We start from the raw sequence: 22,592 nt of genomic DNA, 5'->3' as shown, positions 1-22,592 counted from the left end.
GACATCATGTCTCCCTCTATAGAGTACATTTTGAGGCATTTCCAAACGGGTGATGTACTTTAGGCATTTTCAAACTGGTGGGAGTAGACATGATTTTGGCAAGCGGACATACGGTGTCATAAAGCATCCGTTCAGAGTCCAATTAACACCAAATTTGGCAAGCTTTCATATTTCATATGAACGCCCTTGACCCCAAAATCGCATGTCCAAATTCCCTTCGGAATCCCAACTTTCGAGGTTAAGGCTCGGGGCCCTACCCAACCGTAAAACAAGTCTATTGTGATGCTCATATCTACTTATTATCCCTATCTTTCTTATGTCTCGTTTCTTCTTCAATGCACACGTTATATGGTGTGTTAGATGATGCACTGTTCTCCTCAGTCGCATCATGACATTCTTCTATATTGACCTTGAGTAGTCGGATGGGCGCCTCTGGAGGGTCGCCGCTTTGCTTGCCTCAATTCACAACCTATTCTAAACTAAAAATTTCAAAAAGTAGAAGATTAGTATCGGTAGATGAAACAGTGCAAGATCCATAACGGAATCTCTCGGGAAAAGTATCAGAATCACAGAAAGAAATCAGCAAAACCTGAAACACAACAGAAAAAAACGAACTAACGAAAAGGCAGAGAGTGAGAGAGAGAGATTGAATCATACGGCGTACCTTTTTTTCCCTCTCACCGCCGCCGGCGGTTATCTTACGCCGCAGCTTCAGAACTCCGGTCAGTAACGGCCAACGCACATAGAATTCAATTACTTTGAGCCGCCGTCCACAGCAAATCTTATTTCACTCTTCCAGTGAAAATCGAGGAGTTGACGGAAGATGAAGATGGCAGGTGAAGCCCTCAACCAGATCTGATGATGTCTTTACACGTCAGATGTGGGTCATCCTGGACGGCCCTGATTGACCCGACCACCCACCAAAATTCCTTAAGCGGAGGGAAGCCGGGACACCCAGATTCCGCTGCTTTTGCCCCCAAATCAAATCTCCATTTTTCTCTCACTCTGTGTTAATGGCAGGCGACAGTGATGATTCCACTGTTACAGTGCGCCCGAATGCGAGCCCTATCAAACCCGATTCGCCACCGCTTCTGAAGCGATCGAAGACCATCGCCGTCGATGCTTCCCAGACTCCTCACTTCCCCGGCCCACTCTTCCCCGCCGTCCGCCGTGTTTCAACTGCTCCGCTCTCTGCTTCTTCTTTCCGTCAACCTACTGATCTTCGCCTCTCCATCGACAATGATGCCGCCCCTGTCACTGACGGCGCCCAGTTCTTCAATAGGGATTATATTTTCCCTTCCTGCCTTGGTCCCTATGCTTCCAAGCCCAGACTCACGTTCAAGGCCACCAAGCACGCCAACCAGGACCTGTCCACCGCCTCCTCCTTCAATCGTCGCCTTGGTTCGAATCGGGTGCAGGGTGCGGTGGCGGAACAGTCGCCCCCAAAAGCATCTCCGTCGAAGGTGCAAGAATCAAAGAAGCAAGAGAAGCCGAAGCTGATTGGCAGACCTGATTCGGCTTCTCAATCCAGTATGAGGAGATTTTTGAAACCTACGCATTCCTTAATGCACTACATGGTCAGTCAATCTATTTTCTTCTTGTGTTTTGATTTTATCTCCTTTTAGCTTGCTTTTACCTCGATTCAGCTTTCTCGAAACCGGAGCAAACCGAATTGCATGTCNAAAAAAAAAAAAAAAAAAAAAAAAAAAAAAAAAAACTCGTATCATCATTGCCACCACAACGTCAAACAATTTCGTTCGCAATTCACAATTACAAAATAAGTTTTTCATCATTCCAAATAAGTTTTTCATCATTTATGAAGTAATCGTTACAAATTTAAAGATTAACTGACCTAGGCAAAGAAAAATCTCCGCGCCAGTACTGCTTATAAATAATTCGATTGCAGAAAGCAGGATGACAGAATGCCAAGAACTGTTCTTCCACCACCCACTGTTCAATATATATATCAGAAATTGCCATTTGGCTTTGGAAATGAGTAGAATGCATGCATTTCTTGCGATTATGGCTATTATCTGTATTTATTTTAGTATTTATGAGTAAGCGTGTACAGATCAATATATGAGTATATACTTTCACTTAGAAGTAATAGGTATGTAACTTTTTAGTCCAATAACAAACCTTCCTTGGATGTGTATACCTTCTTCATAGATCAAGCAGAGTGTCGTCTTAAGGTAAAAAACCATACAACAGTGCTGTGGCACTTGAAAACTGCAGAAAAGTAGCTATTTCAGATTCTCTAACAAAATTGTTTTAGAAAGGGGAGAAATTGTGCACATTAAAGTAGACATCCTCAAGCAAGAAAGATATCAGAATGGAAAGACAGTAATCCCACTTTAAGTCTACGGCTACCTTATAAGTTAATGGCTATAATTCTCTTTATGCGTATCTTGTAAAAGTGAATCTCATTATTGTATTGCATCAGATCTTATTCAGAAGTTATTCTTATTGTTGTTTTCATGTATATTTGATATGGAAGCAAATAAATCAGTTCTCTTTCTTGAAAGAGGTATCAGAGCTATAATACCTGTGAAAATTTACCTTTTGTTTCTCTGAAATGATTGATTTTGATTTTCATGGAGCTTCAGCAGCTTAGTTTCAAAATGATTGATATCATGAACGAATACCTTTTTGCAGCTCATTATCGCTTGTGTGTTCATGGGATTCTATGCAGTTTATCTGCAAAAGAAAGTTACGAAACTTGAGGTATATTTCAGACTCGATTAATGTTTTATTTTCCGTTTCAGTATATGTATCCAGTTTTTTTAATTCATTATACATTCTTGCAGGGAGAGAAATCTCGCCTTCATCAACTCTGTAGTGATGAAAACGTTATCAGTGCAACCTGGGTAATGTCAGTACCAGGAGATAACAATTCGATATTTAATTTTTTTAATGCTGACAGTCGATCTGTAGCTCTGTATACTGTAGTGTGCACACTTGTTATGCCGTTCATATTGTACAAGTATCTTGATTACCTTCCCCAGATTAAGAACTTTTCAGAAAGAACTCAAAATAGCAAAGACGTGGTTCCTTTGAACAAGAGAATTGCATATGTGGTCGATGTGTGTTTCTCCATCTATCCTTATGCAAAGCTGCTTGCACTTCTTTTTGCCACTGTATTTCTTATTGGATTTGGAGGATTGGCATTATATGCTGTTAGTGATGGTAACTTTGCTGAAGCTCTCTGGCTTTCATGGACATTTGTGGCCGACTCGGGAAATCATGCTGACAGGGTTGGCATTGGGCCCAGAATTGTTTCTGTGTCTATAAGCGCAGGGGGTATGCTGATTTTTGCAATGATGCTTGGGCTTGTTTCTGACGCTATTTCAGAGAAAGTTGACTCACTGCGGAAAGGAAAGAGTGAAGTCATTGAAAGAAACCACATTCTCATTCTTGGATGGAGTGATAAATTGGTAAGCTACTTGTGTATCAAGAAGTCAGTAGCTGTGTCACTAGTAGACATTGATTTAAGATTTTTTTCATTTTGTTTTTTGTTCTCTATTCCGTGCATGTTTTTTCTAACAATTAGATACAAGCAATTTATTTTTATTCTCATTTGGAGTGTCAGATCATCATATAGATTTTGATTTATTTAAGACGTATTGGTGAGACAATGAATGTACACATACTCATAGAATATCGAGAAATCATGGAGCGGTTATCTTGTTTTAGGGTTCACTTTTGAAGCAATTAGCAATTGCAAATAAGAGCGTTGGTGGAGGGGTAGTTGTTGTTCTTGCTGAAAGAGACAAAGAGGAAATGGAGATGGATATAGCAAAGCTAGAATTTGATTTCATGGGGACCTCTGTCATTTGTAGGAGTGGCAGTCCTCTTATACTTGCCGACTTGAAGAAGGTAAATTCAGCTCTGCAGCTTCAGATTTCTTTTATAAACCTTAAGAGGAATTCATATGGTATTCATTATAACTTCACAGGTCTCTGTGTCTAAGGCACGTGCTATCATTGTTTTGGCAACGGATGAGAATGCAGATCAGGTTTTATATAATTAATGTTGTATGATGCTTGTTTCATCTTTTGTAAATCAGTAGATAAATCACCGGTACCCCTCTTTCCAGAGTGATGCGCGTGCTTTGAGGGTTGTGCTCAGCCTCACTGGAGTGAAGGAAGGTTTGAGGGGCCATGTAGTTGTTGAGATGAGCGACCTCGACAATGAACCTCTGGTAAAGCTTGTTGGAGGTGAAGTTATTGAAACAGTTGTTGCTCATGATGTTATTGGACGCTTAATGATACAATGTGCTCTGCAACCGGGACTTGCACAGGTTAAGATAGACTTTTTAAAATATGATCTTTGGTGTCTTATTTAGCCAATCCACCATTAGAAAATGTTGGACTTTGACCTTGTCTAAGTATCATAGCTTCGTGTTTCAAGTTGTTCGTTTTTTATCTGAGTTGTCTGCTGATCTGCATCCTCAAACGCCCCACCCCAACACTAATTAGATCATCCTTACCAATCAAAGTGGAACATGAGGAAATAAAGGCTTGTTTGTTTACTGTTGACAAAAGGAAATACAAAGGATCGTAGCCTTGTGAGATGACTCTCTCTCTCTCTCTCTCTCTCTTACCTCACCTAATATTTTCCTACCTCTCTCCAACCCTCGAACTCACTTATATTCATAACCACTACTCCCCTAATAAACTCCAAATAATACAAATAAACCCCTAGTAGCCAAACTCACTTATATTCCTACGTTTTATTATTTTACTGTCTCTGCTCCCTGCTCGTATTTAATTATTTTGTTGTTGATTCACGCCCTTTCAACTTCTATGTGCCTTAATTAAATTAATAGTGTGCTTATATTCAATGTTTCTTTACTTGGCCAGATATGGGAAGATATCTTAGGGTTTGAGAATTCAGAATTCTACATCCAAAGATGGCCTCAGTTAGATGAACAACGATTTGGAGATGTACTTATTTCATTTCCTGATGCTATTCCTTGTGGAGTTAAGGTTGCCGCAGATCATGGAAAGATAATCTTAAATCCAGATGATAACTACATTTTAAAGGAGGGGGATGAAGTCCTTGTTATAGCTGAGGATGATGACACCTATGCTCCCGGGCCAATTCCTGAGGTTATTCTAACTTCAAGTCATTAATGCTGTACAGCCCCTTTTTTTTACCGTCAATAAGATAGTATGCCGCCTAGATAATTATAGAGCTTACATTTATTGTTCGACTTTCCCGTTTCTGGTATTCATCCTCCAAAATCCATAGAAGCATTAACGTGGATGGCTACTAATCCTTTTGGAGAGTAGTACCACCACCTCTCTTTAACTCGACTCCGAAAAATCACTAGTTCATTGCTTCTTATTCTAGGTAAACAAGAGATGCTTAAAATGGAATTATGATATTAAGCGTCATACGTAATTATTCAACAAGAAATGGTTGAATTACTCTCATTGCAAGTTGGAAATATGCAATCTCTACTTCTTGTAATTTAAACATTTGGTGGTCTTTGGAAGTCCATATTTTTATTCTCATAGTTGAGAAGGTCCTTGTCCGGTAATTGCTTACTTTGAGTGATGACTTTTTTTTTAAAAAAATTTTAGAATATTATATCATGTATGGGTGGGGTAGGAATTCAAACCTACAACCTCTTAGAAGAAGTAAAATGTCTTAATTGCCAAGCTATGCTCAGTTAGACAAATAAATCATTTAACTTGAATATCTGAACTTGTTACTGAGCACACTAGAATTAGAAAAGACATGATACTGCCCCAGCTTGAACATAAAAGAAATATAAATTAATGTCTCCATCTTAACTAGTTGAATAATTTGCAGCACGATTGTCCTCTTATGTTTCACGCTCAAATTTTTGGCCCTTACTCCTCAGGTGCGCAGAGCATTCTTTCAAAAGATTATCGACCCTCCAAAATATCCTGAAAAGATATTGTTTTGTGGTTGGCGCCGTGATATAGATGATATGATTATGGTATATTGCTTATAAACTTCCATCTCTGATTTGGTATCCTGAAGAATAGGTGTGTTCAACTGTGAGTCTATGATAGAATAATTACTTACTGAAGTCTTATCGTATGAAATATGTTTATCCCATCTCAGGTTCTAGAGGCAATCCTCGCTCCTGGTTCAGAGCTGTGGATGTTTAATGAAGTTCCTGAAACAGAGAGAGAGAAAAAGCTTATTGATGGTGGACTTGATATTTCTAGTCTAGTAAATATCAAACTTGTCCATCGCCAGGGAAATGCTGTCATTAGAAGACATTTAGAATCACTTCCACTTGAAACATTTGATTCTGTAAGTTCTGTTACCATTTTCATTCACAGTTTATCTTGAAATCTCTGATCTAATTACGACCACTTCAAAGCTAGAAGATTCTTCAACTTTAACGAATGATTCTAACACTATATGAAACAGATACTAATTCTCGCAGATGAATCCTTGGAGGACTCTGTTGTGCATTCGGATTCACGTTCTCTTGCCACTCTTCTCCTTATTCGAGACATACAGGTACGTATTATCACCGTTCCAAAAATTTTTTCCTGAAGCACACAATGAAATACCAAAATAAATAGTCTTGGTATATGAGTTGGTTTCTGTTAAGTTGAATTGGAACTATATGTTGGAATTGCTGGGATACATAAGGTAATAGGCTTCCAACCATGTCATATTGCAGTCGAAGAGGCTTCCGAACAAAGATGTAAAGCTAACTTCAACATCCTTGCGGCTTGCTGGGTTTTCTCACCACTCGTGGATTCGAGAAATGCAGCAAGCCTCAGACAGATCAATAATAATTAGTGAAATCCTGGATTCAAGGACCAGAAATCTGGTATCAGTTTCTAGAATCAGTGATTATGTGTTGTCCAATGAATTGGTAAGTATGGCACTTGCTATGGTGGCGGAAGACCAGCAGATTAATCGTGTCCTTGAGGAACTATTTGCAGAAGAGGTATTTGTTTTATCTAACTTAATGAGCATCCTGGAACTTCAGTGAAATATTCTGCTGGCTTACTAGATTTCAAAGATAGATTCTTTTCTCTTCTTTTTTGGTGATTATGAATGAAGATGTATGTGTGATTGCAGGGCAATGAAATGTGTATTCGACCGGCGGAATTTTATCTAGTTGACCAGGAAGAGCTCTGTTTTTACGACATAATGATTAGGGGGCGACAGAGACGAGAAATAGTGATAGGCTATAGGATTGGAACTTCGGAGAACGCCATAATCAATCCACCACAAAAATCCCAGCAGCGGAAATGGTCTCTTGATGATGTTTTCGTTGTGATATCATCAGGTTGAAGAAGGTAGGGACACAAGACAACAACAAAGGGTGGCAGGTACAGTTTTGTACTATTTTGCAAATCCCTGGATACGCCCATCCACAATGATAGGGACAGGCGGCTGGGGATTATATCTCTTAACTCATCAAGACAAGACAGACATGATTTGTGAAGCTATGATTCATAAGTAAGCTAGGTGCCGGAATCTTTAGCTCCTCTGCTTGATTGGTGGAAGGAAGGGATTTTGAAGATAATCTTGATGGGGGGAGAAGCCAAGAGGAAGGTATGTGTATTAGTTAGTTAGTGTACATAAGAACTTAAGAGGCTAACTATACGCATTGTTACATTACATGTTGATAATAAAGCAGGCTGAGTTCTTTTTTCTTCCTTTATTTTTTGTTTTTGTGGGGTTAATGATGGGTGATGGGTTGAAATGGAAGGCAGAGATTCTGAGGGATGGCTGTGTATCCATAATGTGCATAATTCAGTACAAAAAAACAAAGCAGCTGAGGTATAATTGGAAATATGCGCTTGTGGTCTCCTCTGCCTCCACACAGTCCACCCCCACTTACTTTCCTTTGCTGTTTTGGAGTACTCTTCTACCTCACTCTCTAGTTCATTCAAACTTGTTGCTGCTCTGATCTTAACATTATGATGCTACTCACAGGGATGGAAGCGAAATGTATAGCAATATGTTACTTTATGTACAAAAATGCTTGAATTTTTATGTGAAAAATATGGATAATGGATAAAAGTTGATGCATTAACCAAGTAGATTATGGTTTTGTGGACGTGATGCCATATTTCTATTTTTATAGATATGTTGTTGTGTCGATTTGTATCCATAACTCTAGCGGAAAACTCTCATATGAACTACACGGGATAGATGTTGATCTTAAGGATATAATTGTTAAAAAAAGATTTAAAAAGAATGGAGAGTTGTTATGGTGGCTCAATTGTAAAAACTTTGGAGTTAAAGGTGCTTATTTTGGAGCAATTTTATGTCGTGTGACCTCCATAAACTTTTTTTAGGGAGCATATGAGTTAGATCAAAGCATCCTTTGTGTGGTTCGTGGGAATAATTTGCAAAAATCAAGATTTGATATACATTGACGAGTTATATTTGTTTATATTTACTAATTAAATTGTTAATCAAAACATAAACTCATCTCATTAAAAGACCTACTTATTTATTAAAAGATTAGATCTTTAAATTAAATTAAATGCAATTATTGATATATTTATATTTTGCCATTATCTTTTTCAGATTCTCTATCTAATAATTTATAGGCTAATTTAATAAAAATATTCATAAACTTTTGCAATCCGTCTAAAAAAAAGTATTCATAAACTTTCAAAAGTTCCAATAACACCATTATCTTTTCAAAAAAAATCTCGAATATATCCATTGTACTAAAAAAAATTAAAAAATACTATGAACCGTCAATATTTTATTTAAAAAATTTCCTTAAATTATAAAAGAAAAATTTATTAATAAACTTGTTTAAGAAAAAATACAAATATCTTTACCACAATTAATGAACTTTCTAGAGGAACATTAAAACGTTGGTAGATAATTTATAAAAGGTTGATAGATGGTTTTCGTCGAAAAAAAAAAAATTGTATCTTTTTTTATGAAGGTGGAAAAAATTATAATGCTACTTTTAAAATTAATTTAATGAGTATTTTTAAAAAATTATACTTAAAATAAAAATAGTTTAAGAATAATTTTGAAAGGAAGTAATTTTTTTTTTTTTTTTAGATTTTATTAAAAGTTTTCTAGAAAATTTTAAAATTTTAAAAATTTAAAAATATTTTTAATATAAAAAAAAAAGTAAAAAGTTTAAGAGTATTTTTATTAATTTATTAATTGCATCCAAATGGCGAACTAAATTTGATTGGGAAGCTCCCATTTGCGTGCAGCATCCACCACGCACACGCAGCCACGGCTGGGAACATTTCGACCAATTCTTTTGTCCGCCTCCGCCCTCACTTTCTTTATATTACACAGCTAAGGGAGCAAACATGAATCTCTGGTCTATTGATTTTCCAGGCCTCCGCCTCTCATGGATTCCTCCGGCTCCGGCTCCGGCACCGACACCTCCAATCCACTTTCGCCCTATCAACTTCTCTTCACAGCTCTCTCTCTCATTCCCCTCTCTCACCTTCTCGCTGCGCTCCTCCTCATCTTCCTCGTCTTCCTCTACAATTTCTTCGAGATTCATTTTCTTCACGACTTCATCCGCGCCTTCCGAGGCGACCGCGTTTGCATCACTGCATCTGACCCCGACTTCTATCAATCCGTTGTTTCCAAGTGCCGGATTCTTCATGGCAGGTTTTTCTTGTTATTCTTTGCATTTTAGGTTTCTCTTCCTTCGTCATTACGATTGCTTGCTCCTCTTCTCTGGATCCTTCCCTCTTAACTCCTTTACTTAATGCTATTGATTTGCTTTGGAGCAGGTACTCCCCAACTCCATGGCTTTGCAGTCCTCATTTGCAGACTATTTTCCTCAGCATTTTTGGGAGTTCTCCTCCTGTCTCCTATAAAAGGTCTGCTTTCACTCCTCGTTTCATCTCTGTTCGCATTTATTTTGGATGCTCTTCGGCTTTAACAAAAAGAAAAAGTTGAAGAATATGAATAAAGGAAGGGTGAAAGAAAGCAAAAAGAAACAGAAAAGATATTGGTCAAGGCCTTAGCCATAGGGTGATTTCAAGGATTATACTGTACCTATTTGTCATAATCACTTTCCGGGACAGCTAACGTTCAACTGCTTAAAACGTGACTATGAATGACATCAAGATAACGAGATGAACACTATTTTCTTTTAACATGTGTGCTGATTTTCTAGCAGATTGAATGTAAATGGAAAAGAGTCCTCAATGGGGAAAAGGAAACGAAAGTATCGAATTTTCTGTTTTGCCAATACTATAAATAAAATCTTGTTCATAAGCGCCTAATAATCTTATCGGATTATCTTGGCTTGTTCTCACACTATTCATTCTGGCATAACCGGAACCACCATTACGTCTGCGAATTAATTTTCTTTTTCTGTTGAACACTTCTCCTACATTTTTATAAAATTAGACCTATGATTTTACTCCAGACAGTTATTTCGTGTACCTGATGGTGGAACAATTGCTTTGGATTGGCTAAGGAGTTCTGATGGTAAGTTTCATTTTTCGCTCATCAGTTAAGAATGTTCTTACTTTCTCTATTTGTTTGTCTCTGATCTCAGTAATGCATCGTGTATTGATATTCGTCCATGAACAGATTCCTAAAAGTGCGTTGAATGATGAAAAAACAGATTTTCTTGTCGTGACAATTGATACCCGTCATTTTCTTAATTCGGAAGGATCCATTTTATTTATTGTTATGATTCTAATTTTCCTAGAACTCACAAGTCGCAACTTACTTTTTGAGAAGTGAATCAACCTCCATTGATGAATGAAATAAATAGGAGCTTACAACACCAAAAGGTGAATTTCATAAAAGATCTCCAATTGGAAATCAAAGAAGATAGACTATAATCCCTAAATGGATGTAAATGTTTAAACCAATACAAAGTATGAAATAAAACAGCTCCAAAAAGCTATCATAAGTAGAGAAAACGTTCTTGAAAATTCTTGTATCCCTTTCACCCCAGAAGAACACCCAGTTTATAGCCAACCAGAAAGTCTTTTCCGCACCATGAAAGGGATGACCCACAAAAACTAGCTAGAATACCAGAAATGTTGTTTAGCAAAACCATAGACCAACCAAAATCTTATAGCACTGGTTCCCAAAATGGAGAAGCCAAGGTACAATAGCTAACCTAAGCCTGTGCAACTGTGATATTGGGGCTACAAGACAACTGAAAAGCCTTGGAGGGGTTCTAGCAATAACCCCACTATTCAGATAGGAATCATGCCCAATAGATGTATAAGCCCCATTCTTGAGACATCGTTGAACAAGGTTAGTCACAAGTTCAATGGTCGAACAAATAAAATGCAAAAAGAAGTTTAAGATGCTCTCTAAATATCTGTAGGTCATTAATTATCCACTTATTGATAATATTTACCAGCAATAGTATTTCGCCAAAGGGCACCATATTCGTGCAAAAATCTTCAAGTCCACTTAGCTAAAATAGTCATATTTTGAAACTGGAAATCGCCAATACCCAAACCTCCCTAGAGTTGAGGAAGTCGAGTTTTCTCCCAGTTGGAACCTTTCCAAAGAAAAACTTCAATAAGTTTATCCAGAGTTTTGACGACCTTAGTTGGTAATTTAAGCAACCAGAGGTCATAAGTAGGCATACTTGAAAGAATAGCTTGAATATGGATATGTCTTCTGCCTTAAATAAAGGCATATTTCCAACTACGGAATCATGCTGAATATTCTCAATAAGAGGCTGCCATAAGGAAGAGTTTTGCATTTCCACCCAAAAAACACCAAGATAAGTAGACGGCCATGTACCTGATCTACAACCAAATTTCAGTGTCCCAATCCATTTCGGCCATGCTGATGCGTACCCCCCAAAATCTTGCTAAAATTTTTAATCATATCTGAAGCTAACTCCATATCTTGGTAGTCTCAAAAAGATTTCCTAGAGCAGTATCATCAGCTAGTTACAATAGGATGAGTCGCAATGCTATTACTACCAGCTAAGACAATCAGAGTCCAAAATAAAAAGGAAAGGAGAAAGTGGATCCCTCTGTCTAATGCCCTGGGTAGGAATGATTTTACTTCTAGGTTTCTCATCACAACTTATTAAACTTGACCCTTAAAATATTATAGAAATATCTTCAAAGAGTAGGCATTGGTCAAAGATTAATAAAACAACGACAAACTTTATACTATTCGGATACCAGCTCATGCTTTCAGTGCTAAACATTGCAAACTTGAAATGTTAGTTCCAATAACTTTCAAACTTAAACCCACATTTTTATTCAATGTTTATGGGCCTGTTTCAAAATTATCAGCTACATTATCATTTTCACTGGTCTTTTGCGTTCTTTTAAACCTTACGTAAAAGAAATAGTAATGAGATGACTCACAAATTATGTTCTATTTTCGATTAGTGGGTTTCTATCTTTATTCTTTCATTAATAATAGGCAGTCAGTTAATGTTATTTTTCTTTCGATCGCATGAGACAAATGGCTAAATTTCATTTTTAGAAGTATAAATCTCTTGCAAACCAAAGGAGTAAAGTTGAAGGCTTAGAATTTGTACATTACCGTCTTAAGCCTAGGGCATAAACTTCAAGAGTCTGGACTAAATATTTGTTATCTGCAGGATCAAGAAGCCACTGATCTCTTTGCCCAAATATGTTTTTTTTTTCTTTGTTTAAGTCCACTTAATCCATTCTGAATTTCACATATCGGATGCTAAAAGCTGTCAAGAATTTTCAGTAATCAAGTGATATGTGTTATTGGATACTTCCCTAATTTTACCCACTTGTGCAGTTAAATATGCTGGCTTTGGCGTGAATGTTAACACTCCTGACAATGAGAAAACACCAACTGTTATAGTTATTCCCGGATTAACCAGTGATTCATCTGCAGCTGTAAGTTATATTTCATTTTCCAACTTGTATGTTAATTTTATTTAATTATTTCCTAAATTTCCAAACGATTTTCTTTTTCTTCTTCTTTTTCCTCGGATGTACGTGTTTGCGCAGGGTAGGGCTTTTATTTGAGATGCCATAGTACTATTCACGTTGATGGTTATTTTCTACAGTTCATGCCAATTATAGTCGTGACAGATAGCATGTACTCCAATATGAAATATGAAAGGATATCAAAATAACTATTAGCCTTATCCGTTTGAAATGTCATGTGCATACCTACTGGAAGTAGTTATATATAGAAGGAATTTCAATAAAATCCTGAAATGTTTGATATAACGCATCGATGACCAAGAGTCACACATTCTTCCTCGTGAAAAACCTTGCATTAAACAGATAAAATTACAGGAATACAGGAGTATGGTGATGCCAAATTGAAACAAAATCATCTATTCTAATTGTTAGATGTCTTGATGTAGAATTTTTTATTTGGGAGAACATGAAAGGAATTATTGAAACTATGATAATGATGCAATATAATTTCTTTTTCGTTTTTCTTGTTACATCTATCATAAGAACTCGAATTTGGAGTAAGAAAATAAATGATGAAATCAGATGTAAGTGCATAACAGGGTGTCTATCATAAAACATTTTCACCTTTAGCATTTGGCCAGTGCTTTTATATACTCTTTAATGGTTGTTTTGTGGGGCTCAAGAAGGTTTGCACTTTTTACAGTACATCAAGCATTTGGCATTCAGGATATCCAAACGTGGATGGAATGTCGTTGTGAGCAATCATCGTGGTCTTGGCGGCATATCACTAACTGTAAGTTAAGTTTAACTGTAGGAATGGCTTTAACCTTAAAATGGAGACGCTGGACATTTTGCCAAATGCTAGAACATACCTTCCTCTCAGTTTCAAATTACCTATTCAAGAGATAATTGCAAATTATACCTCTGTGATTTGTGTTTTAAAAAGGATTTTGAATACCTGTGTAGTTCGCAAATTGCTCATTATATCTTTTTATTGATTAGTTTTAACAGATTTAGTACATGTGGATTGAAATTTCTTGGATAAGGTCTTGGGTAAGAAAGGGTTGGGTTTAAATGGTAATCACCTCTTGGAAGCTACTGCCTCTGGCTTGCTTTCCTTTTCCCAATTTTTCAAATGTTATGTTGGAGATGGTTTGAGTGTTTACTTCTGGGAGGATTGTTGGGTGGGTGATAAGCCCCTCGGAGAGGTTTTTTGCCTTTATATCAATGTCAAATAAAAATTTCCATTATGTGGCTTTTGTCGGTAATCCATCCTCTTTGTTGTCTTTGGGATTTTGTCACCCTTATTGCACATTTAATAGCGTGTTTGAAATAACTTGTGAAAAAATGTTGTGCAAGTAAATAATTTTTTCTAGAAGTATCTATGAAAAAATTAATAATTTAAAAGTGTGTTTAGTGTAGTTTCTTCATGATTTCAGATTATCAAAATTATTTATTTAAAGTAAATAAATAAAAAACACTTCGAAAAACTTGTGTGGATGCACAATTTTCCGGATGATATATGTTTTATATTTTTATTATGGAATTTTATATATATGTGATTCATCTTATTTTTCTGAAATCTTGGTTCTCCTTGGTATGGTCAGTCCGAACGTGTCTATAGTGCTGCATGGACAGAGGATATAAGGAGAGTGGTTGGCCATATTCATAGTCAACATCCAGAAGCTCCTCTGTTTGTTGTTGGAACTAGTATTGGCGCAAACGTTCTGGTATAAGTATTTACCTATTAAACACTTTATGAATTCATGTTTTCTTGACTGAATTAGATTTTATCATGAAGCCAACGGGCGTAGAAAAGTAGGATAGGCTCAAATTTGCTCCTAAATTCTTCTGTATTGCTAAGCTTATGAAGGTTATAATATTTTATAAAACTGGAAAATGGTTTTGGGATCAATGGGAAAAAAGTTATTGCGGACTCTAGAAATCTTTATTTGGTGACTGTCTACTATTTCTTGTTTACCATGTTTGTGAAACTCAAGTGTTTGGACATTGTTCCTATTTCTTGTTTATTTTTTAAGAAATGTTTCCATGGAAATAACAAAATCTAGTTTCTTGTTCTTTTCATTTTAGGCTCTTTTAAAAATATATAAAAGCATTATTTTATCATTTTAGACTTATAAAATGCATAATATACATTTAAATGTAGGTAAAATTACACTTCGGTTCTAAAGTTTTGCTTAGGTTGCATTTGGGTTCTTGAGTTTTCAAACTCAACAATTTCACTGTTGAAGCTTGCTGACGGTAGAATTTTTGGTCCTTCCATCAGTTTGTTCTTTAATTACTTTCGGAGAAAGTTGATGTGACATCAATTTTTTTTTCTTAAAAATTAATTTCTCTATTTTTTAATGATTAAACTATATATATTTATATTATACATCTTTTTATGTACATTTTTTAATTAAAAAAACTATATAGGTGCAACGTAAACTTCCATTAGTAAAAACTAACGGAGATACCAAGAATGTTCAAATGCAAGCCTCATAAGATTGTAGAATTTGAAAACGCTAGTACTGCAGCCTAAACCAGAACGTATAGATCAAAGTGTAGTTTTTCCTTGAAAGTAGATATAACATAAAAAAATTTGAATTACTATTTTAAGAAATATTTAACTTTCATGTAAAATTTTAATTTGTTTTAATTAAAATTTTGAGGGAATAAGAAATGGTTACCAATAACATTTATATTTTTCAATAACAAAAAGAAAAGAAAACTAGAAACAACAAATAGTCACTAAATTTAGTTAGGTTTTATTTCTTAAAAACGAGGACTCAACAGTAAGAAACATGAATGCGAAATGAGAACTTTACCATATGGGCCTAAAGGTGCTGCTTACAGTTTTGGTAACCTTGAAATATATATTCTACATGATTGCTTAATAGACGATGCACACACCAGATTAGCTTGGAGAAGTTGGTAAAATTAATCTTATGCATAATTTTTTTTTTTTTCCTTTGTCAACATGTACTGCTTCCTTCAGGTAAAATACCTTGGAGAGGATGGTGCCAATGTCCCTATTTCCGGTGCTGCAGCTATTTGCTCGCCGTGGGATCTATTGGTTAGTATGCTAACTGTTTTCTGCATAATCTAATTGATGCATTATATTTCTTTACGGTGTGAAGATTTTTCAACTTACAGCTTGCGTCAAGGGTCATTTCTTTTTCCCAATATTCTTAAGGCAATCTAGTTATTTTGGTGTTATAGTAGTGTAACGGCTCAAGCCCACCGCTAGCAAATAATTATCCTCTTTGGGCTTTCCCTTTCGGCCCCCCCTCAAGGTTTTTAAAACGCGTCTGCGAGGGAGAGGTTTCCACACCCTTATAAAGACTTATAAAGAATGCTTCATTCTCCTCCCCAACCGATGTGGGACCTCACAATCCACCCCCTTTCGGGTCCCAGCCTCGCTAACACTCATTTCTTTCTCCAATCGATGTGGGACCCCCCAATCCACCTTCTCCGGGGCCAGCGTCCTTGCTGGCACACTGCCTTGTGTCCACCTCCCTTCGAGGCTTAGCCTCCTCGCTGGCACATTGCCTCGTGTCCATCCTCCTTCGGGGCTCAGCCTCCTCGCTGACACATCGCCCGATGTTTGGCTCTGATACCATTTGTAACGGCCCAAGCCCATCGCTAGCAGATATTGTCCTCTTTGGGCTTTCTCCCCTCAAGGTTTTTAAAATGTGTCTGCTAGGGAGTGGTTTCCACACCCTTATAAAAAATGTTTAGTTCTCCTCCCCAACCGATACGAGACCTGACAAGTAGAACTATCTTATTTATTTTGCCGGTCCATTTTCTGGGCTTTCATTTTTTTATCTCTTAGTTTCCTGAAAGCCCTTATTGTCTTAAATAGTTTACTTTCTTACCATAGGAACTTCAAATTAGGTGCATGTTCTTTTCCCTTCATTGTGATGCTCATTCATATAGCATGTGTAAAGAGGCCATTGAATTGATCTCAAGATCGTTTAATGGATATGCCAATTACGCCTCTTTTCTTTAACTGACATGCGTCTCTTTCTAAGAAGAATTCGTGTGAAAGTTCTCAGGTTTGTAGCAAAAGTGAGATCATTACAGTCTGGAAACCTGATGGGCTGATATCAATTTACTTTCTACTTTTCCTTCTATACATTTGAAACAGATGAAATATTAGAATCGTTCAGTTTATTTTATAGCCATAATTGTTGTTTCTCAATACAATCAAAGTTTCACTCCTTTCTCTCAGGACTCGATGTGTGTGTGAAGCTCGTCACATTGTCAATGTAGTTATAAAAACCAATCTTCTATTCTCTTTTTAATCGTCTAACATAACTCCCATGCCGTTCCCTTCTGTAGATATGTGACAGGTTTATTAATCGCAGGCTTGTTCAGAGTGTTTATAATAAAGCTTTGGCTAATGGCTTACAAAGTTTTGCGTTATTGTACGTATAAACATTTTTTTTACCTTAATATGATTTTTCTCGTACCCATTACGAATAAGATAACATTAATATCTTTCCAACTTTCGAGTTTCTTATGTGATGACCAAATTATATTTCCCTGCAGGCATAGATCCAACTTATCTCAACTTACGGAGTGGGAATCCATTAAAAAGGTCCTTGGCTCTGCTACATCGTACTTTAGCATGAAAATATTTAAAGTCATGCATCTTAAACTTTGCAAGCTCTGACATGATTATCTTCTGATGGACACCCCGTTGATGTCTCAACATTAGCTCATCACTTCAAATTGGTCTGGAATTTATGCACAGCCAAGATTTCTGTCTATTCTTCTTTGATCTTTTAAAATATTCAATATCAACAAAACAACTTATTGGTCTGCCTTATGTGAGTAATACGAGATTATAAGTTACATTTAATTTCTTCTGACAAAAAATTATTATAAAGTTTGATACATGCGGCTCATATCTGTAGGTCTAAATTATTTACCACATCCATTGAATGCATTAGTATTTTAAGCTCCTGCAAGTAAGGCTTGTGACATTCAAATTCAGGACTCCTCACTTCTTTGGTGATTTTAAATGGAAATTAAGACAGACCTTTACAATCGTATCACATAAGATTTTTTTTTTTTGTCTAACCATAATCCATATTATATATATTAATATTTTATTCTTGCTTCATGGCAGTCACGTTCAATTCGTGATTTTGACAACCATGCCACACGCATCCTTGGAAATTTTGAGGTAAAACACACTCTCAATACTTATTTTGATTGGATAATTTGAGCATAATTCAACTAATTTATGCATATTCTCTCGACCAAGTGATGTTGAACTCGAAAAAATTCAATTTATACTATTTTATAAGTAAATCAATTTAGACCATCCAGTAAGATTTCATTTTAAAACTGTTAGATGCATAATTTTCACAGGTACATAAGCCTCTTCTAAATGTATAGATTAAGGTAATATCATAAAAGAATATTGGTTTCAAATGGATAATAGATTTTATTATTATGAGGGGTTTTTCAACGTCTCGTCTTCTATTTTTCTTCACTTATCTAGGAAGAATTATGTGATCATTTTTCTTGCTATTCTAGTAGGATTTTGGGTGAAACAATTTTATTTAAGTAATTTTGAATTGATTATAAATAGAATCAAGTGGAAATAATTATAAATCACTAATAGAAGATTTTCTTAAATTGATACAATTATTAATTTGGGGTTTTATTTGATACAACATCGAAGTTTGGAATATAAATTGATTTTTTCCTAATTTCAAATAACAATTCATGTAAGAAAAAGGAAAAGTGCACAGATTTACCGATAATTTTTCAAAAACAGCTTTGAAGGCACAAAAAACAGGAAGTAGTAAATATTCAGTGTGTTTTTCAAATTAACGATTCATTATAATCGTCGTTTAGGTATAATTTGATCCATGCGTGTTATAATTTGAAATTAATATATGGAAGAATAAATGAAAACCTATGAACGAAAGTATCTTTCCATACAGTTCTCTCTCCTCACTTTTTTAATGTAAACCCAAAAAGCCTTTATTATGTTTTCGTACTTCGTAAATGCTAAAACATGTTTCTGTTATTTCCCAGACCGTGGATGCATATTACAGGCACGCCACTAGTTCTGCCTATGTGGGAAATGTAGCAGTGCCACTTCTATGTATTAGTGCTTTGGATGATCCGGTTTGCACAAAAGAAGCCATTCCATGGGACGAGTGTAGGTAGGACTTATTTCATGCTTGTAAGCACTTGCTTTTTTTGTTTTAGAACTTTTTAAAAAAGTTGTGCTCAATAGTTATAAGCTGTTCTGCTATATTCTGAAATAATAGGCACAGTACTTTCCAATATAATCAGAACTTTTGAAAACAGTTTCCTATTTTTGTTTTAATTACTGTTTTTAAAAATTGTGAGTTATTTTATAAGTCATTCAGAAAAGAAAATATTTGTAATTACTATTCACAAATCCGTGATTTTGAAAGGAATAACATTTTCATTTTCTTCTAAAAATAAATCATTCGTGAGAATGCACCATAATATTTTTTAATGTATGGTTATTCCACATTTTTACCGAACTTTTCTTCTAAATGAAAGAAAATGTTTCTAATCCTCTAAACAGTTCAGTGATATGACTTGCCTAATCCTATCTTTGGTTGATTAACTTTTTACAGGGCAAATAGGAATGTCGTTCTAGCAACGACTCCGCATGGAGGACATCTAGGTTTCTATGAAGGGATAACTGCCAACAGCTTGTGGTAATATACATATCCTCCCATTTGTAAATTGTACTGGGAAAAAGGAATTTTTGTGCAATTCTCAAAATTATAATGATTGTAGTAGTAAAGAGAGAACCAGGTTAATTTATGTGACATTTTTCCGTTGTCATAGATGTGTGCATGAATTCTGAATGTGTGATAAAATAGCTGGTACCAGTAAAGGATTTAATATGATACCGGTTCTTCTGGTGGATTTTGAAGTCTTGATCTACCGTATGCTTTCATTGGGGGTCATTATCCATAAAATGTAAACAAAATAAAATATAAAATGATTGGCTGATTACTTGGAAGTCTAATTAGATCTTATCTTGCAGCTTAACATTCATTAGCAAACTCGGAATTAAGGTCATCTAATTGTGATTCGTCATGTCAAATCATGTCCTGTAGGTGGGCAAGGGCTGTCGATGAATTCCTTGGCGTCCTACATTCCAGCTCGTACATTGGTGTAATAAAGCAGGTGCAGTAACATGACCATAATTAAATTTATAGCATTTAGTGCTCAGGTACATTGAAAGAGAATTCATGAATCATGAATGAAAGATTATCTAATCTAATAACTCTTAACTAGTGTTCTATTACACATCGGTTGAAGAGGAGAACGAATCATTTCTTATAAGGGTGTGGAAACCTCTTCCTAACAGACGCGTTTTAAAAACTGTGAGACTGACGGCGATACGTAATAGGTCAAAGTGGACAATATCTACTAGTGGTGGACTTGGGCTGTTACAAATGGTATAAGAGCCAGACACCGAGCGGTGTGCCAGTGAGGACGCTAGGCCCCCAAGGGGGGGTGGATTGTGGGATCCCACATCGGTTAGAGAGGAGAACGAAACATTCCTTATAAAGGTGTGGAAACCTCTTCCTAACAGACGTGTTTTAAAAATCATGAGGCTGACGGTGATACGTAACGCGCCAAAACGGACAATATCTACTGGTGGTGGGCTTGAGCTGTTACATAATCGCTATAGATTGCCAAACTTGTGAGAAGTTTAGAACCCTCCCACTTCCCCTAGCTTTCACTTGTCATTGACAACTTACCTCATTCTGCCTATATATCTCTACTGATATGATCCATACTGCTAAGCCTGGTTCCTGACATAAGTGAAATGTATTGGTGGCTTGGCATTCATTTCAAATAACTTTGGCTTATGTATAATGCCAATTACCAAATGAAAGCTGACCAAGAAAAGCACCAAAAAGCATGTTGGCTGGAAAAACAGAGTTTGAAAACCTTATTTCATCAATATGACAACCTTCCTTGTCCATGAAGCTTCTAAGTTGGAGCATTTTCAGCTCTGGTGCAAGGCAGAAGATTAAAAATTCTTTACTTGATACCAGCTTTGATATTGTTTTCCTCCAAGAACCGGAGCTCTTCAATTGATCGTTCCACCATCAAGTTTGTTTGGCTACGCTCGTTATCGGTCTTTTCAGCAAGGTCATCCGAGATCTCTCTCTTGATGATATTCCTGTTTAAAATGGATGTTATATTTGGTCAAACATATCAGAATCTCCCTTTTTTTTTTTTTATCTTGTTGGTGTATTTTTCACCTCAAACAAGTGGAATGCTAGATTCATCCACTTTTGATACTCTCCAGAAGAAAGGATCATCTTTGAACATTTCCCTGTTGTCTTAGAAGTAGGAGCTCTCTCTTGGTTGCAATCCCTTTCATATTTGAAATTTTTTGGCTCTCCCATCCCTCCGTCAACAAGCCATTGGATTTTTTTTACCTATTAATGTGTGAGAAGGCTTCTATTTCTATGTAATCTAGACTCATACAACTTATACCTTCTTGCAGATGCGAAAGACAACAGCTCCTGCTCCTACTCCGAGCTTTTCCATCGATCAAGGTCCTTACGTGAGCATTTTGGAAGATGGAATGGTGACTGCTGTAGGTGATGAGCAAACAGATGATACTATGCAAGACTTATCGAACCAGGAAACGGCCAACGTTAGTACGAGCGCCGAAGTCATTTTGGACAAAGAAGAGGCTGACCATGTTAGGAAGAAGAATGACCAACCAGAGCGCAATGAAGAAAAGGATCCAAACCCAACACAGGCCACAACTCCTGCAAGGAAATGCACAGATTGTCTTGCACGCCGGAGTGGGAGATCATTCTGGCTGCTCGCTTACATTGCCATTATCACAACATGGCCAATGGTGCGCCCAGCTCTCTCATTACTCTTTAAGAAATATAAATATCTCATGCCTGGAGGTTCACGTAAAAGATAGAATTTGTTGTTGTCAGCAAGTATTCTTAATATTAAGTTGCCATTCAATTGAAAATAAAATGGGTAAAAGGGTAGAATTACATTTACTGTTGTTTATTCGGTAATATTTGAAACTAGTAATGTAACTTATTGTTTGTCCTACTTTTCATGTACTGTACTGTTATTAAAGAAATAAAGTTGATCTCTGGCTACTCCTTTTTGTTGTTTCTGCCATTTTCTTTTCACAGAAGCTTGGTTCATTCTGCATTATAGTTTTGCTTTAGCGAGTTTTGATGTCATAGCAAGAGAAACTTTATAACGGGTTAAGCCCACCGCTAGTAGATATTGTCCTCTTTGGGGCGCAGTGTCTAGGGAGAGGTTTCTACTTTTATAAATAATGTTTCGTTCTCCTCCCAACTGATGTGGGATCTCATAATCCACCCCCTTTGGGGCCTAGTGTCCAGTGTCCTCATCGACACTCATTTCCTTCTTCAATCAATATGGGACCTCCCCTTTCGGGGCCTAGCGTCCTTGCTAGCACACCACCTCATGTCCACCCCCTTTGAGGTTCAGCCTCCTCGCTGACACATCACCCAGTGTTTGGCTCTGATACCATTTGTAACAGCCTAAGCCCGCCCACCCACCGCTAGCACATATTGTCTTTTTTAGACTCCTTTTTAGGTTTCCCCCTTTAAAACGTATCTGCTAGAGAGATGTTTCTAAACTCTTATAAAGAATGCTTTCTTCACCTCTCCAACCGATATGAGATCTCTTAAACTCTCTCAATGT

The 22,592-nt window shown here is 36.5% G+C and overlaps 2 protein-coding genes across 3 annotated transcripts; both read left to right on the top strand.

Annotated features, from left to right (window-relative positions):
• Positions 1-531: 531 nt before the first annotated feature.
• On the top strand, positions 532-8,067 carry LOC111800113 (ion channel DMI1). 2 transcript variants are annotated; one of them, XM_023683700.1, is made up of 12 exons: positions 538-1,577; positions 2,656-2,724; positions 2,808-3,434; positions 3,694-3,876; positions 3,956-4,015; positions 4,097-4,300; positions 4,863-5,111; positions 5,873-5,971; positions 6,100-6,294; positions 6,415-6,507; positions 6,674-6,946; positions 7,081-8,067. In XM_023683700.1, the coding sequence occupies exons 1-12, from the start codon at positions 1,014-1,016 to the stop codon at positions 7,294-7,296; spliced, it is 2,832 nt and encodes a 943-aa protein (XP_023539468.1). In that variant the 5' UTR covers positions 538-1,013; the 3' UTR covers positions 7,297-8,067. The 2 variants fall into 2 exon arrangements, with proteins under 2 accessions (XP_023539474.1, XP_023539468.1); XM_023683706.1 differs by lacking the exon at positions 7,081-8,067 and having other exon boundaries at positions 532-1,577; positions 6,431-6,507; positions 6,674-6,785.
• Positions 8,068-9,225: 1,158 nt separating this feature from the next.
• On the top strand, positions 9,226-22,024 carry LOC111803901 (embryogenesis-associated protein EMB8-like). Its single transcript, XM_023688516.1, has 14 exons — positions 9,226-9,612; positions 9,738-9,827; positions 10,382-10,443; positions 12,721-12,821; positions 13,558-13,647; positions 14,462-14,584; positions 15,853-15,930; positions 17,199-17,284; positions 17,409-17,457; positions 17,992-18,048; positions 18,912-19,042; positions 19,490-19,573; positions 19,982-20,051; positions 21,391-22,024. Exons 1-14 carry the CDS (start codon positions 9,344-9,346, stop codon positions 21,823-21,825), a joined length of 1,725 nt encoding a protein of 574 aa, XP_023544284.1. The 5' UTR covers positions 9,226-9,343; the 3' UTR covers positions 21,826-22,024.
• Positions 22,025-22,592: the final 568 nt, after the last annotated feature.

The sequence above is a fragment of the Cucurbita pepo genome, chromosome LG01 (assembly GCF_002806865.2).
Source record: "Cucurbita pepo subsp. pepo cultivar mu-cu-16 chromosome LG01, ASM280686v2, whole genome shotgun sequence".
NCBI classification, from domain to species: Eukaryota; Viridiplantae; Streptophyta; class Magnoliopsida; order Cucurbitales; family Cucurbitaceae; genus Cucurbita; species Cucurbita pepo.
The sequence above is the reverse complement of the archived record's forward strand: the minus strand, read 5'-3'. Positions and strand labels throughout refer to the sequence as shown.